General features: G+C 40.1%; 1 protein-coding gene across 1 annotated transcript; it reads right to left on the bottom strand.

Annotated features, from left to right (window-relative positions):
• Positions 1 to 10272: 10272 nt before the first annotated feature.
• Positions 10273 to 16379, bottom strand: LOC144368341 (myomegalin-like). The gene is made up of 4 exons (XM_078027163.1): positions 15455 to 16379; positions 14353 to 14496; positions 12802 to 13358; positions 10273 to 11232 (listed from the first exon to the last, which is right to left on the bottom strand). Exons 1-3 carry the CDS (start codon positions 15722 to 15724, stop codon positions 13206 to 13208), a joined length of 567 nt encoding a protein of 188 aa, XP_077883289.1. The 5' UTR covers positions 15725 to 16379; the 3' UTR covers positions 10273 to 11232; positions 12802 to 13205.
• Positions 16380 to 18020: the final 1641 nt, after the last annotated feature.

The raw sequence follows: 18020 nt of genomic DNA, 5'->3' as shown, positions 1-18020 counted from the left end.
CTCCAGCATTAGAACTGAAGTAACCAGCTATGGAGGTAAAAGCAATAAAGGGCCCATCTGTGTTGTCAAAGAGCAACCTCTGCTCACACAGAAGCAAGATTCAGAAATCTCGCTTTAAAATCAGCAGTATTAACCATGTTTTAGAACTATTTCTTCTGTCCAATTTGATCATAATTTACTCACGCTCTGAAAAGTATTAAAATGTACTTCAACTTTTCTCTAATTGTTTTTATATATAAATCCCTGAGAAGATATTTATCTACTTGAAATTTGCTTTTAGAGTTAATAAACTTTCTGCATGGAAGCAGAAACCCCAAGCCTGTGCCATCTGTGCTGTCACATGTCAGGAGAGTTGTAGACCAGGCCACCCTTTCTAAAAACAGGGTAGGGTGAGGTGCTGAGATGCAGAATCCCAGCACAGGAGCATGAGGTGCATGATGCTCACTCACACTTGGAGACTCAGAGGTCTTGACCTAATAGGGTATCAGGGCCACCATAATGCTTCTTAGGAACCCTATTTTTCTGCTTTTTTTAGACCTCAGGACAGCTGGGCCAAAAATGAGCAAGGAGTTTAACCAAATTGGGTGAAGAAAATGGACCAAGAAAGAAAAGGAACAGGGGAAGAAAAGAGAAAGTGAGGAGGATTTTAGGGAAGGAACTTGGAAGCTGGAGGGAAACTGTGGTAGGTCACCACTCATCAGCACCTGTCCCCTGGAAAGATGATGAATGGAGGGCAGACAGCCTGGGACTAGATGCAGCTGTTCAAAGAAATTAAAACACAGCAAATAATGTCAGCTGGACTGTCAGGGAGACCAGGGGCTATTTTTCTCCATCTCAGGGATCATAAAATCACATCTCTGTGAATCCCATACCAAGAAAGAGGTCAACTTAACAATGTCGCCTAAGAACTGACTGGCCCACCTGAGCCCCAACACTCCTCAGGGTGACCTAGGGGCTGATCACAAGCCCAGTTGACTCCCCACTTGCCTCTCTCACCTTTATCATAGGGACACTACCAGTCTGTCAAGCATGGGCAGGAGGATTCCACTTGAGAATATCTGCCCTTGTGCTCCCACAGATCCCTAACTTGAGAGAGGTATGAGTCCAAAGATCAACTGCTGAAAAACATCCAAACTTTGCTTCTTGACATCTTGCCTTGCCCCCCACCCCCCAAGCCTAGGCAGAGTGTTCACCTGCTGTACTGCAGCCCTTTCCAAAGAGACTAAAGAATAAGGGGAATCTCCTCCTCCTTAGTGAGAAGAAAAGGGAAGAGACATTGTCCTTGAAGTGTAACAACTTTACTACCAAATATGCTACCACACAGCCAGACTGAGAAGTGCTGGGCACCTGATCCAGAAGCCACTTGGACCCCACCTGTGGATATCAAAGAGAAGGACTTCCCAGGTAGCCTGGAAGTGACTTGATTCTGGAGAGAAGAACTGGAGAGAGAGTTTGCACCAGGCTCTGCACCAACTCTTCCTGCACTTGGCTCTTTTGGGATTCACAGTCACATTCTTCTGCCCCTAATCTACATCACAGCTAAGAACTGTCAGAGCTCTCCCAAGCATGTATCATTCTCCTCACTTCACGATACTCATCAGATAATGACTGCTTCCACCTAACCGGAAAAATGGCAGGCTCAACTTCAAGTCTGCCAAAAAAACTGTTGTGCTGACATCAGTTTGCTGATTTAGTGGATTTTCTAAACGCATGTATCTTCTGAGCTATTCTGTGGACACCAGCAGTATTATTGGCTATGCCTCAGGCTGGTCAGGCATATTCTGTGCATCTGAACAAAATTAGAACAAACATGAAAAAGAAGTCCCAGGTCACACACCTCACAATAACTCAGAAACTGAAGAAATCACCTGCCATACCATTGACAGTCCTCCCATCACTGGAGACTCTGACAATGGCTTGTGGTGGAGTAGAGGGCTGGATGGGACCAGGAATGTGCATTTCTGGCCAGGTAGCAACAAAGTGCCACAGCTTGTCAGGGTGGGGCTCCATGCCATTCCCAGTGCCCATATACTGCCAAAGGCCAATGTCTCGGCTTGGCACCAGAATCACGAGGCACTCACAGCTTTGTAGGTTCAAACAGCAATTCTTTATTCCCGCTCTCACACCGCCTCCACACAGGTCCAGGGGCAAACACGTTCTGCCGTCTGCCTGCACAATTCACCTACTCCACGAGGCTATCTCCAAATCCCATTTTAATCTCACGAGAACTCAACGGGAACAAGCAGCAGGAACACCCTAATCCCAGCAATAATCTTCAATCTCCAACTTCCCTAAAACCCATTATCTTAAACTGGCAACGCCTTAAACTCAAGGAGCCGGTTACTTCCTCAAACCTGATCAGCTCTAAACCCGGATCTGCCTAGGTCCTTGAGCAAGGTCACCTCATTAAACCATGCATGCAATGTCCCATCAAATGTCCTCTAAGCAGCATGGGGTACGCTTGGCAAGGAAATTTCGATGCGTCATTCCTACTTGGTAATGGCCCTCAGCAATATACCATGGTGCTTAACAGGCAGGATTATTAGACAATCTTCTGGCAGCCAGATGCCAAATTAGCCAGAGAAGAATCTGCCTAACACTGGCTGTTTCAATGACAATTAGGCATTCTTCAAAGTTGGAGCTTCTTGTAGGAACTCAGGATGGGTGTCCAGGAAGAACAGTCTCTAAATCAGTGAGAATAGAATCTGCAGTTGTCAACACAGGCTGCAGTGTAGTCTCCTGGGAACTCAAACACTGATGTTCAGTTCCCCCAGAGCAACACAGCAACAGTCTCTGCATTAGGAGTAAGGGTGGGAAATGTTGCAAAGCTGCCAGGTGGTCCGCAGGGCATCCAGTATTGAGAATTACAAAACAGAGGCCATTTGACCCTGCCTGGCTGGGCCCTCAGCTGATGAGGGAGGGGCTTGTGGTAAGACTGGTAAAGCTATGGATTCCATAGACATGGTATGAAGATACCACAATGCCAGGGACACAGTACAACTCCAAAGATAAATGAGGTCATTTGCAGCCCTGTTCTCCAAGGTGATGTGACCAACCTCAACTTCTAAGCCATAGGGGTGTTCCAAATCCAGTAAACATCGGTAGTTCTAAAGGTGGGTCCAGGATTCTGAGGCATTCATCCTGGTGCCTTTCTGGGATTTAGGAGAAGTGTGTTAAAATCTGACTTTGCTACATGGTATATTTATCTCAGCAGTCTCTCCAACAGCCTGGGTGCAGCCTTATGATCTGTTAAGTTGGGAAGGAATAGTGTGAAATCTTTGATAAGCTCCACACCCAGAAGTGCCAATAGGAAGCAGCAAGGAGAACTGAGTGCCAGCCCCTGCCTGCATCATGAGACAGAGAAGTACATGTCAGCATGAATCCAGGGTTATTGTAAAGAGCTTTCAAACTGTGTACAATAGTTTCAGTTCATGTCGCCAGTATTTAAATTAACATTTAAGTAAAGTGCATATGTGACAGATACTTTAAAATCCACTAAAAACTTCTCAGTGCTTTGGACATAAAAGCATAGAGAGAAAGCTCCACTGAGAGCTCAGCACCCAGGCAAATCACACCTGTGTTCTGCCAAAGACCTCACATCCTGGAAATTTTATAAAGCTGGCATGAGGATGAACATCAGGGACAATTACCAAAGGAAAAATAAAAGTAAACTCCACTTGAGCCTGGAAGAGACGGCTGTCCTGAAAGTGCTGAATACTCTTTGAAATTTGCTAAAACATCTAACTTAATACTCAACTCTAACCACCTGTTTCTAAAAATCACCTCCTGCCCACTTCAGCAACTTCATCACTCTGGTTTTCTCATCCTTTTTGCATAGTTTGTACCTTTTAAGGATATACAGATTTGACTTATCTAAGGGCATATGACTTAATTTTCTATTTCTACTAATCACTTTTTAAACTTACCCCTCTTATTAAAACTCAATTTTTTTCTTATAACTAGTTAAAGATTTACTAAGTGGTGTATCCAATCCAAAGTGTCTGTTTAAAATGAATCTAGCAATAAATGCAAGTTTATTTATGCATTATTTCATAAATTTTGACAATGATTTTTTTTATTACTGTATGGCCAAGAGTTCACTTGATCATTTTGCTGTAAAAGTCAAAGATTCCATCAAATAAAAAAAAATATACAGCATCAATTAATCAAATTAATAGGAAAATATAGTTCAAATTTGCACCCACAATTAGATGGAAAAGGTAAAAGCCAAAACCAATGGTAAAAAGATGGAGAACCCATGAGTTCTGTGTGTATTCATACAGCCACCACAAATATTTTAATCCAAGGGTCTTGGGGCACATGTACTTAAACTTCTTTAAATACAAAGAGCCACATCACCTGTAAAATGGTGCAGAATGGTGAATAATGAATAAAATACAAAACAATGCAAAAATACTACCTTTTGATAAATTGTTTTTTTTTAATTTCTTAATTGATGTTCTATAAATGGTGACATTCAGGTAAATTGTCCTTTAGGTGTATTGATTGCTAGGAGAATGGGTGTTAGACAAATCAGTTTGTGTTGTTCCCAGTTAGAAACAGTTCATCACCTCCTAGATTCTGGGAAGAAGTCTGTTAGAGGCTGTGCAGCACTGGCAGAGCACACTGTAGGAGCCCTGTGCATCCTTCTGTGCATCCATCCTGGGGCCCCCCTCCCTGTGTTTCTCCTCATCACTGCATGTCTCAACTTCTTGCATGACCCCACCCACCTCCTACCTGGGGCTCTGCACCAAGTCCACAGCTGCTAGCCTGACACAGGTCCTCTGCTCAACAGACCCCCTCATGTCCTTTTCCTCCAGTGTGGTGCCCGCCTTTCCTTCTGTGCTTCTGCCTGGTGCTTCCTCTCTGCCCCTTCTGCCTTCCTCTTTTCTTTCTTGGACTCTTGTCCTGCCACTTGGGGATCTGCAGGTGGGTGCTATCTTGGTGTTGCCCTTCTGGTCCCTCTGGAAGGTGGGTGCTTGCACCTTGCTCATGTGGATGCTGAGGACCACCACACCTGGCCACTCACTTCTCTGATGCAGGAGTTTGTGGGGCAGGAGGCTGGCCTTCCACCTGGCAGAGGCTGACCCCTGGGCCCCTGGCAGGTAAAGAGATGGGGTGCTGACTCTTGGAACCTCCTCTCTGGAGGCCCTCTGGGCCTCAGAAGTCTGCTATTGTTGTTCAGTGCCTTCCTCCTCAGCCCTCTCTTGGGCAAGGGTGTCCTGGTTCCCTGCTAGCTGCTTGGATTTACTTACTGCCTTCTGCCTTTTTCCCACACAGGAAAGGTCCTCAGGGCTCACAGTTTGGCAGATGATGGCCACAATTGGACTGTAAAAGCTTATGCTCATCCTGATCATATGGTCTAGGATGCTCCCATCCTCCAGACCCCAGCTGGAGTGCTAGGTCAGCATGGACCGCACAAACTCAGTGAGTCTCTGCAAGCATTTTTGGAGGTTGTAGGCTTCAGAACTTTCTCAGAGGCCAGCAGCAGCTCTAGCCTGTACTTTTCCCCAAACTCTTCGGGAGAGGGTTGGGCGCGGCCTCCGCGAGGCCTATGTAAGCGGCTCGCTTCTGAGGGGATATTTCATGGCGGGTGTCCCTTCCATGTATATCTGCCCCTGCATCAGGACTCTGGCACACTCCATTTAGCCCTACATGGTGACTTCATCATGGCAGTGAAGCTGAACATGTCCCTTCTTTCAAGATCAAGGCCAGAGAAATAGTTCAACAGGTAGTTGGTGATGGTGGGGTGTCCTGCAGGCACAGCTGTGATTAGGGCCATGTTCTCCTTGTTGCCTTGCCAGTTGATGCTTATGGGGGCAGTCTGCTAAGGTTATCACAGTGTCCACAAAGCACACAACAAAAAGGCCCATCAAGCACTGCAGTTGGTCCCCTGCACCTTCTCATTTCGAGGACCCCACTGCACCAGTGCTTGAAGGAGGAGCCCTCAATCCTTGGCACAGCCAGTGCACAGGAAGGTGGCCTCCTCCAGGACATTGTCCAGGGTGCTGTCCATGCTCACCACACTGCATTTCTTGTCACTTTCAGAAAGATAGAAGGAATCATCAGAAGCGATTCTATGGGTGTCTGGGAGAGTATTCTTTTCTTCACATTTTAGCTTGTCTGAAATTGGGATGCATCTCATTACCACCAACCAGTTGATAGTCACAGAATTATCCCAGATTGTGCACATGTGAATTATAGCTTATAGTGGTATCCTCTTGACTGACCTGCATACCATTAATATAAAAAATGCCAGGTTTGATTGGCATTGTAAAATGGCTTCAAAAATATTACCCTATGACTCAAGTTTATCATATATGCAGAAAAGCATGGAAACAGAGCAGCAGGGTAGAAATTTGATATTAGTGAAACAAATACTCAGTGTTAGCAGAACTGATCACCATTTCATATTTTCTTGAGTAGCACTCACAAAATATTTTGAGAGCTAACATAGGAAGATAAGCACAAATAGATGAAGTTGAACTACATTTTGTCAGTGAGGCCTTGCAAAAGGTTGTCTGTCTCATGCCAACCAATGAAGTTGAAGGCAAAGAAAATCACTGTCTCACACTGTCTCATATGTGAGACAGTGCAAGAAGGTTCAGAGGAGAAATGACTGAATGCTTGTCTTGATCTAATCAGTGAATTAGTTGAGTGGTAAACTCAAGGCAGGTGGGGTGTGGCTGGAGGAAGTTGTTCATTGGAGGCATGTCTATGAGGTATACATTTTGAATCTGGAGAAAAGAGTTTCTCTCTTTCTCTGCTTTCTGATCATCGTGTAAGTTGCCTCCCTATGCCACACTCTTTCTCCATTAATATTAAATTTATGTCTAATTACACATGAATATTCATATTATTACATATGCTTTATATTAATGTGGTTTTATGTATAGAACTAAATTTAGGAATAGTGTAGGGTTAGACATAGGGCTAGGGAATGAATATATATATATATATATATATATATATATATATATATATATATATCTCAAAAGCATGAATATTCATAAGAATGTACACGTGAAAATGTGTATGAAAATATATATGTTGTGAAAAAGGCAAGGGTTTAATTTGAATCATAATACACATCTTTAATTTGCAAATGCAGTGATAAATTATGTAAAACATATTGATATATATGCAAATATACCATTGAAAATTGAATATATAAGTCAAAATATACATAAACATATTACTACATACACATTCATGTAAAATTAAGTATAGAGATATTTTGAGAGTTAATATTAAATTATAGCTTGGGTTAAAGTTAGAGAATGAATATGTAAATCAAAAAGAAAAATATAATTACACATGAAAATATATGTAAGTGTACATTTTTCAAATGGAGAAGGGTTTAATAGGAGACATAAATACACATTTTTTTAAAATTATAAACTCAGATAAATGTATATTAATATGTAGTAATACTTATGAAATGGACGTGTCTAATTAACAAAAATATTCTTATTATTATATATGATGCTATATTAATATTTTTAGGTATAATATTACATTTAGGATTACTATTGTTTTTAGTGTAGGGTTAGGAATTAACATATATATATTGAAAATCATGAATATTCATAAGAATGTACATGAGTATATTTGTATGGCAATATATATCCCTATATATGGGTTTGTTTTTTTGGGAGGTGTTTCCAGGGATTGAACTCAGGGGCACCCTTGTCCACCAAGCCACATCCCTAGCACTATGTCAGTTTTTATTTAGAGAGTCTTACTGTGTTGCTTATTGCTTTGTTTTGCTGAGGCTGGTTTTGAACTCCAGATCATCCTGAGACTCCAGAGCCACTGGGATTACAGGTTTGTGTCACTATGCCCTTGGTATATGTTTGAAATAGGGAAGTGAGTCTTATAAATACACATTTTAAAATTGTAATTGTAGAGATAAATTTTATATATGCATATACAATTATATATGTAAATATACCATTTGTAATTGAATATCTAAGTTGAAATACACATACACATTCATATTACTGCACATATACTTATGTAAATGGGTTTAGGTATAAGGGTGTTGTGAGAGTTAGTATTAAATTATGGCTTGGGTTAGGGTTGATGTTTGGGAATGAATAAATTTTTCAGAAAACATGAATATTAATGAACATATACTTGTGAAAATATCTATGAAAATATATATAAACACATATGCTTTAAAACAGTGAAAGGTTTAATGTGAGTTGTATGAATATATATTTCTTATTTTGCAAATGCAGAAATAAAAAATATATATTCATACAAAAATATGCAAATATGCCATTGATAATTGAATATATGTATCAAAATACACAAAAAACATTTATGTAAGTACATAAGCTTTTATGTAAAATTAGATTTACTTAAAGGGGTATGCATAGGATTAGTATTAAATTATGGCAAGAGTTAGCAATATAGCTATGGAATGAATATGTATATCAAAAAACATGAATATTTCTAAGAATGTACATGTGAAAATATATAAAAATATATTTTTTTGAAATAGAAAAGAGTTTAATGTGAGACATATACATACACATCTTTAAATTTGTGAATACACAAATAAATATACATATATAATATATATGCAAATATATTTTTGATAATTAAATATATGTGTCTCATTACACATGTATATTCACAATTTTATGTATGCGTCTATATTAATGTAGATTTAGGTATAAGATTATATTTAGGTTTAGTGTTAAATTTTGTGTAGGGTGATGGTTAGGGTTAGTAAAAAAAAATGCATATGAAAAACCAAGAATAGTCATTAGAATAACTCATGAATATAAGTATGAAAATATAAATAAATACATATGTTTTGAACTAGGGAAGACTTTATTTTTTATTTATTATTTCAAAAAATTTAGTTGTTGAGTTTTATTTTATTTATTTATATGCAGTGATGAGTATAAAAACCCAGTTACTCACACATGCCAGTAAATTGCACTACCACTGAGCCCCAGCCCCAGCCCCAGCCCTGAACTAAGAAAAGTTTTAACATAACACATATGAATACAGATTTTTAAAAATAGGACTGCACAGATTTATTATATATATGAGTACATACTTATACATATTCTAATATAACATTGATACCTGTATACATAGTTATTTACAAATGAATATTAAAATTATTATATATGCTTTTATTTAAAGGTAGGTTTAAGTATACAAGTAAATATAGGGTTATTATCACTTTCAAATTTTGGTTTACATTTATGTTTATCTTTAGGGAATAAATATACTAGTTGGAAAAATGAATACACCTAAGAATGTGCATGGTAACATTTGCATAAAAATTAACATAAATATGTTTTGAAATAGGGAAGGGTTAATATGAAATATAAATACAAATTTTTAATATGCAAATGCAAAGATAAATTTTATATATGTATATATAATAACACTTCTGCAAATATAAGTGATAAATGTGTATGTAAATATAAATACATATGAGTATTCATATAAGTATATATGCTTTTATCTGAAGGTAGGGTAGTTATAGGGGTAAAACTATGATTAGTACTAAATTTTGTATATAGTTAGGGTTAGGGAATGAATAAGTATATTGAAAAATATGAATATTTTAAGAATGTACATGTGCAATTTTGATGTTTTGAAATTCTGAAGGGTTCAATATGAGATTTAGGAAGACACATTTTTAATTTTTGAAAGCAGATATATGTATATATATGTATATAAACATGTATATATGCAAATATACCAATGATATATGAAGGCAAGTCAAATTACACATAAACATTAGGCAATGAATAAGTATATTGAAAAACGAGTAATTATAAGAATGTACATGTAAAAATGTGCATTAAAATACATAGAAATATATGTGTTTTGGGATAGGATAAGGTATGATATGTATAAATACACATTTATTAATTTCCAAATGTACAGATAAATTATATGTGAACATATATAAATACTTATGTATACAATTATCAATTGGATATTTGAATATGTATGCAAGAATATTCATATTGCTATATATGCTTTTATATTAATGTTCGATTAGGAATGGGGTAAATTTAGGATTAATAATAAATATTGTGTAGGGTAAAGGTTAAAGTTAGGGTATTTATATATATATATATATATATATATATATATATATATAACATGAATATTTAAAAATATGCATGTGAAAATACATATAAAATATATTTGAAAAATGAACATAGACCTAGTAAAAAAGAACATTATATGGCGAAATGTTGACAATAACTAAAGGAAATCCACTGCCATATATACAGTTGGAAACATATAAGTTTAATATACAATAATAGAAAATAGAAAAAGTACAAGGGAAAAAAAGTTTATCTCAGATATTTCGAAGCAGTGAAGGCAAGATAACAAATGCAGTCATAAAGCAAGACTCAAAATTTCCTCAAGGATTTATTGAGAATAGATGATTTGAACATAGAATTCAATTATGAGTCAACAATAAAAAATAAGTGAAAGATCAACAGAAGTTTCAAATAAAGCAAAGACTTTATATAAAAAATACATATGGGGTAAAGAAAAACATTACAAGGAAAATTGGAAATGCTTTTGAGATGACAGATAACAAAGATTCAACAAATCAAAGCAATAGGAGGCTGATGAAGCAGTTCATAATTCCACCTGCTTACATTAGAAAAAGACACAGGATAAAATCAGTGTTGACTCTGATCATGCAACTTGAGAAGCACTAATAATAATTTATTTCTAATAATAATTAAGAATTTGCTTAGAGTAGATATGTACATGGAGTTCAGGGCCAATGAATGTAGCATATACTAACGTGGGATCACAAAGAGTGCAGCACCATAGCAGGCAGATGAGCAAGTGGCCAGGTGCAGAATGGTGTCCTGAAGATGTGTGCAGGTCAGCTGAAGATCTTGACTTTGTTGTCTCTGGATGGGGTGGAAGAGAAAGGAAGGGAAAGGACTATTTCTTAGTTGTTTGTGCTGCTGGATCCTGGGCACATTGACCACAACCATAGAACTTTTTTTTTTTTTTCTCTGATGTGTGGTTTGGTCTTTGGAGCATTTTTCTTCTAGGTCCACTCCCACTCTCTGTGACACAGGCCACATTTCATAAGATGAGCGTACACTAATCATGTGACCTGTCAATGCAGGGACCTGTGGTGGCTTTGCTTCTTTTGTGGCTCCTGGAAGGCAAGGGTCTCAATGCTGGAGCACACAGAAGGACCCTTAACGATTTCACCTGCAAGTAAACAAAAGAATTCTGTTCAGATGGAACTGTTAGACCCCACTTATGATGCCCAGACACTGGAATTAGGGCAAAGCATGCAGGAAGGCATAAACATGGTGGGAGGTAGTAAAAAGAATGAGTCAAGGGGATGCACTGGATCTGGAGGAGATTCCAGGTTCCAGCTTAGAGGATAAGCTTCCCTGTGCACCCAAATCCCTGGTGCCCCAGCCATAGCCCTACTGCATGTCATATGGTCAGATCCTACTACTGTCCTTTTATTACCCAGTTCATACTACATGTTATGTGGTCTGAAGAAAAATAAAGGCCTTGTCATATTCCAGGAAAAGAAGGATGAAGCATGAAACACGCACATGTAGAAACAGCCTGTACTGAAGAGGACATATTGGGGCAAGTTCCCCTGTTAATTGTGTGTCTCATTTTTCATAAGGAGAAGTCAAATTGGCAGGGACCTCAGAGATGGTCCACCTTTAACAGATGAAGGGTAGTAGCTCACAGAGGCAAAGGGGCCAGCCAATGGCATACAACCAGTTAACATTTAGCCTGGAGTTAGAGACCAGAAATTTGGAACAAAAGAGGGTGGCCTGCACACTGGAGGGAGCCAGCAGGAACTGGAGGCTGTGGGTTAACTTGGCAGGGATAGGAAGAGGCTGTACAGAGCCAATCCTCTAAGTGTTGTGTTAAGAGGCTCAGGAAAGAAAGCAATTCTCGGAGAACCAAAGGGAATTAGAAAACAAGAGCTAGTTAATATACATCCCATGCTTGATCACACTATGGGTGTCAAGGCTCTCAGGGTACAACTTAGGAACATTCCTAGAATGCTCAACTGCTCTGATGTTTACCATATAAGTTTAAAGGTTTAATTTCTCATATTTAAAACAATCAGTTACACATGAATTTTCTCTTAATAGGATTTCTAGGGAATTATTAGCACAGCATTTAAGTGAAAGTAGAGAATATCTGCTATATATATATATTTTAAAACTTTTCCCTTAAAGTGTATTTTTTTCTTTTCTTTTCTTTTTTTTATTGGTTGTTCAAAACATTACAAAGCTCATGACATATCATCTTTCATACATCTTTTTTTCATTATCAGTTTTTTCTTTTATATCCAGGAGACCAAATGGATCTTCCTTCATGTTTTTTAAAGAAAATGAGATGTTAAAATAAAATGCTGTTCTTAACCTAATTTTGTGCACTAAAGTCAATTTATAAGGTTATGCCTTATTTGGTTTTTCATAAAGTAGTTCAGGAAAGTCCAGAATGCACTTATGGCCTCAAGATCTCTTGGTAGACAACTAATTCACAGAGAGACTTTGAAAGTTTCTTCCCTCAGGGACCAACTGAACTGCATTTCTCTGGCTCCTTGCTTGACTGACATCAAGGAGAGAAAATTGGGCTAAAGGGGAGAGATGGTGAGGAGAGGAGAATAATAACAGGGTAGAAAGCGGAGGGGGCAGGAGGGTGAAGGGATGGAATCTTAAGAGGAGGCTATCCAGGAGCTAAGACCTGTGTGGTGAACCTGATATCTCCTAGAAGGTAAAGGAGGTCAGGGTCACTTACAGAGCTGATGTCAGATGGTGATGTATTTGAAGCAGGCTCTGTGACTGTGTAAGATGGAATCGTTGCTTTCGCTCCAAGTTAGTCCTTGCCTTCTTCAAAACATCATGTGTCCTGGTCACTGAAAGAAGAAAAGAGCCCCAGAGAGAAGGAATTTCCAGCTGGGCCCTACTTGCTGGGCATGCATTTTCTAGAGCATTTTCTTCTCACCCCTCAATCATGGCCTCTTGCTGACCCCTTTTTCTCCCCCTCCTTCTGCAACCACAACTGCTCATGTCACAGGAGGGTTGGGCCCAGTGCATCAGACTCTCCCTTCCCAACATTCCCAGTGCCTCTGTGGTCACTGTTTATCTGCAGCACAAGTGGGACATCTGCAAGACAAGCCCTTTCCTCTGCTGCTCCACAGCTCAGGGGCACCTACGCTGGCTGACAATGAACTGCTCCATGTTCTCCTTCTGCTGGTTAGCAGTCTTCAGACGCTCAGCTGTGCTCTCAAGGAGCTTCTCCTGTTTCGATACTTGGGCTCGCAGATCCAGGAGCTCCCTTTCCATTGATTCATCCTGGGGAAGAAGGACAAGCTCTCAGACAACAGTTTGGAGACCGAATGTATCCAGTTCTTTGTGGTTCCTACCAATCAGAAGCAGAACTCCAATCTTCTCAGCAGACTGAGTTCCCTTCATTATAGCTTCTCAATCCCTCAGTTCAGAACAGTTGAGAAAAAGACCACAGGTAGGAATGTTGAGAACCTGAAAGCCCCCAATCAAGGATCAAGGAGACCCTGACTCCAGACCCACAGCAACTCCCAACTGTGAACAAGACCTCCAAATCAGTCCTTGAAGTAATTTTGTCTCACCCTTCTCCCATCCATGCTGGACTTGGAATTTCAGAGATACTATGTCTGGGACACAGGGCTACCTGATGACAGTGTTCACATTTCAAAATGTCTGTACGAATCTGAAGATGGTAAAGTGCTTCCTTGTAATTAGCATAGTTTTTTCCCCAAACATACCAGTTACATTAATATGGAACTAAAAACTAGTGAGCGGATCCAGATTCTAGTCCAACCAAGGCAGGACAATTCTTTAGGGGCTCTACCTTTTCCCCAGACTGAAACAGAGATAAAAGGTGTGTTGGGATTCTAGGAGCATGACTGAAAGAAGCTGCAGGATCACAGTGACTTCCTTTGATCTTTTGACCAAGAAGCCCTGAGGAATGGAGAAGCTTCAAAGGCCCCTGAATTTTAGTTCAAACTTCAGATTTATTGGAAGCAGATATTTATAGATTACCATGGCATCTATGTCTGTGCTTCTCCATTTCCTTTTCTTCTCTTTGAATTATTATCTTGGGGTTTGGGGTGTGAGGACAAAGTAAGGTAATCAGAGCTTCAATGAAAACATCCACCAGGGGTCTCCCTCCAGGATGCTACATTAAGATCCAGCACATTCTAACAACCTGTGTAGCTCCTGACCCTCAGAAAGCCCTGGAACTGAGAATACAGAATCTCATGGGGCAGAAGAGCAGGGCTTATACCAGAAGACAACACTGGCCTCTTACCACTTTGCCAGGCAGCCCAGGGCCATGGATACTTGGTAAAGCTGCTCTCCAGAACATGGTCAGGAGCGAGGCTGACTCATCTAGGGTGCGCTGCAGGGCATGAGCACTGCTTCTTAGCTCATGGAAACATTTGCTGCCTGGTGCCTGTGGAAAGGTGGGAGGGAGCCATGGACATCACTGAAGTTGAGACATCACAGGGCTCACGACATTGCAGCCCTGCACAAGACTCAAGCTTTCTTTGTTGATGAGGCACAAAGCATGGGCTGCTTGAACCTGCAAAACCCTAGCTCATCCCTTTGAGGTCCCAGGACTGAAGTGTGGCTCCTTTTACCTGGAATGACTCCTCACCTGGACACCCTATATAAGGCTGTCACAGCTCATTCCCATGTCATGTCCTCTACAGACCTTTTAACTTCCTTGCATACAATAAAAGACCCCTCTGCACCAGTGAACTTGAGGTACAAGAGGTGACTTCTCACATTGGGCTTGTGGCCCATTAGTTGGTTTATGAATAGGGGTATGTATCTTGCCCTGAAGTGGGGGTTACCTGGATGCAAGGCTCTGTCTATACATCCATGGGTCTCTGGTAGCTCAGACAGCACAGCCATTGGCCCTTGTTGTCTCTGAACACAGATGCACTCTGAGAAGCATTTGCAGATTGCCTCCCTCCCACTGCCAGATTCTTACTCTTTCCACACACAAGGCCTTTATGGATGTGAATCCCTTAGTACCTGTCCTCCTGACAGATTTTAATCCACATGGGTCAGCATGAGTGTAACAGATAATGAGCCATGAGACTGTGCTGATTTCAACATCATATGGGCATCAACTCTTAACAAATACTTTACTGAGGATGGTGGCAACACTGCACAGACATCTCTGTGGCTCTGAGGCAGAATATCTAGTTGGTTTCCTATACCACAGAGTAGAACATAGAATGAATAAGGAGATAGGGAAGCAAGGGCTTGGCTAGAATAATTGGAAGATGCTTCCTCTGTCATTGGGAGATGCAGGCCACAAAAATAAATAGGGGAGAAGAAACTAGAATTAAGGACAAAGGGCACAAAGAAAGAGTGAAGGCAGGAGCTGCAGGTGTGACTACCTCTGAGCCCTGAGCATCAAGGCCCAGGAAGTTGCATGTGGGTGTCAGGAGAGACTGGATCTGTTCAACCAGCTGTTTCCCCTTCGCAATCTGATCTCTGAGAGCAGTATAGTCATCAATGTGGCCTATTATGTGGCGGCCATGCTTGTTGGCGAAGGAGCCATCCATAGAATCACCCTCTAGCTTCAGAGAGTTCTTCATTCCTGAAGGATCATTTGAATCCAGCTCTGAAAAAGAAAGCCACAATAATAAAGATCTGCTGTTATTCATGAAAATATCCTCAGTTCTCACAGTGCAGAGACAGTGAAAGAGCTCAGGGTCAAGAAAGGCAGCCTTCAGAAATGCAGGGTGGCTCAAGCCTATAGACACATTTTGGTTTCTTTATTTTTATAATCTTTCTTACAACATTACATAATGATAAACTTTCCAGAAGAAAAATTTTGTTTTCATTGACAAGTGGGCTATTCAGGACAATATTATAAACATGAAAGCTTTCTGTATAGAAAAGGCACAGACAACTGAATAAGAATGTGTACAGGGCAATGACCAAAAGACAGCAATAGGACAACTGTGGCAAGAAGAAGAATGAGAAGAAAGGCAGCCACAGAAGTCTCAAGGAACATGGAAGATGCTTTCTCTGTGAGGAAAAAGGATGTCGCACACAGAAAATTTTCTAAATTCACATGACACACTTACAGAGGACCAGGAGATATTTGCATTAATAATTTTCCTTCATTGTGTCCAAGCCCTTTAGTTGTCATATTTATACCATTTGTCCTGGTGACAATGACAGTATCTGAGCCAGGAGAAGAGAAAGAAGAGCTGTGGAGGACCAGAGTTAGAAAATCTATGCCAACACCCCAAATACAGAGGAAATACCTGAATCTAGGGAGTAAAAACAACCAGTGTCAAGGACATCACAAACAGCCTGCACCCCAAATCATGCACAGTCTGGCCTTCACCACACAAGATCTAAGGTGCCAGGACTTCCCTCTCATATCATTAGCCGATATATGTCACATAGAAAAGCAAAAGTCAACAGATTGATATGTTTCTATTATTTAGAAAAAAAATGTTTGATGGATGGATATTCCACATGAATGTAACTTCCAGTAAAAACTTGTTAGGTACAATTTCATAAACCAACTTTGAGTATAATTTTCTATGTGCTTTCTAGTACAATGCCTTGTATTGAAACTTAAATATGCACAAAATCACATACATATATAAAATACACATACATATGCATATATATGAAATATGTATATGTTAAAATATTTATCAAGGGCTGGGGTGCAGAGTTCAGTGGTAGAATGAAGAAAAAGAAACCACTCTATATAGTGTGGCAGGTCTAGCATACACAGAAGAACTTGGGTTCAAATTCTCTGTATTATAAAAGTAGATCAAAATGTAAACTATCAACAAAAGGAGTTCCTGGTAAGAGGAGAGTGAGTCATAGCCAGGTTCCAGTTCAGGCCTCTGGAAGCTGAGAACAAGAGGAAGAGCAGGGACTGAGCCATGCTGCTGCATCTCAGCTGGTACATGGGAACACAGTGACAGGGAAGCCCTGTCAGGAGGAAGTGAAGAGGAAACTCAACACCACACCCACCATGGCAGCTCCAAAAGGGCAAGGCAGCAACCTAATGTATGCTGAGCACTTCCTGCCAGCTGGGTACTGTGCTTAGCAGTTTACAGATATATCTTACTTACAGGCCACAATAAAAAGTCCATGAAATAGTCCACTTTCATCTGACATTTGAGGACATTAACTGAAAAATGAGTATTCAGTGCAACCAGAGAAAATAAGGATTAATATGACCCAAGAATATCTGGCATGAGAATGTCAAGGCTCAGACTTAGAGGAATCTGAGCAGAAGTGATTGAGGATATGGCCATGCAGGTTATTGGAGAGGGTGAATTAATTGGTGCCCCCCAAAAGACAAAACAGAAGACACAGAGTGGAATGTTGTGTCAAGAGGCTGGGGAGTGGGGCCTCTGTTAACACTCAAATTAAAACTAGGGAGGCAAGATACAGGCTGGATATGGAAGAGAGCCAGAGAAATCTGGTGAACATGCTTATCTGAACAGGCAGGCAAGAGACTGGGGCAGGACTGAATGTCAACCACGTGAAATAAGTGTGCCTTCCACCCAGCACTTTTCCACAGCCCTGATTTCCTTAGGGACACGAGCATTGTGCCACAAACTGAGGTCCCCCTAGGTGAAGAAAAGGAAGCCCTTCTAGAGAGTGTGGAAGGTCTGTGATGCTGAGACGGAGCCTAGTGAGGTGGAAGGAAGACCAACTAAAAAGCCAAGCACCTGATTAGGTCTCTAAGCCCTGTAAACCCAGCTTGTCTATTAATGTCTCAGTTTCCCCTTTGTCAGTTGGATCATGTAAAATATAAAAATGTAGTAAAACCTGTCCTACAATAAATGACATTGGGAAACACAGGCTCCAGGCCAGTATGTGTCTCCCACCTATAGCCAAACTTCCATAGAAATTTGTTTTTGCCTTTTTAGGTTTCATAATGATTTTCTTACCTATATTTCTTTTTTAAAATTAGAACTG

Source organism: Ictidomys tridecemlineatus, chromosome 11 (assembly GCF_052094955.1).
Source record: "Ictidomys tridecemlineatus isolate mIctTri1 chromosome 11, mIctTri1.hap1, whole genome shotgun sequence".
Classification (NCBI taxonomy): Eukaryota; Metazoa; Chordata; class Mammalia; order Rodentia; family Sciuridae; genus Ictidomys; species Ictidomys tridecemlineatus.
This window is presented reverse-complemented; position numbering and strand designations above follow the sequence as displayed.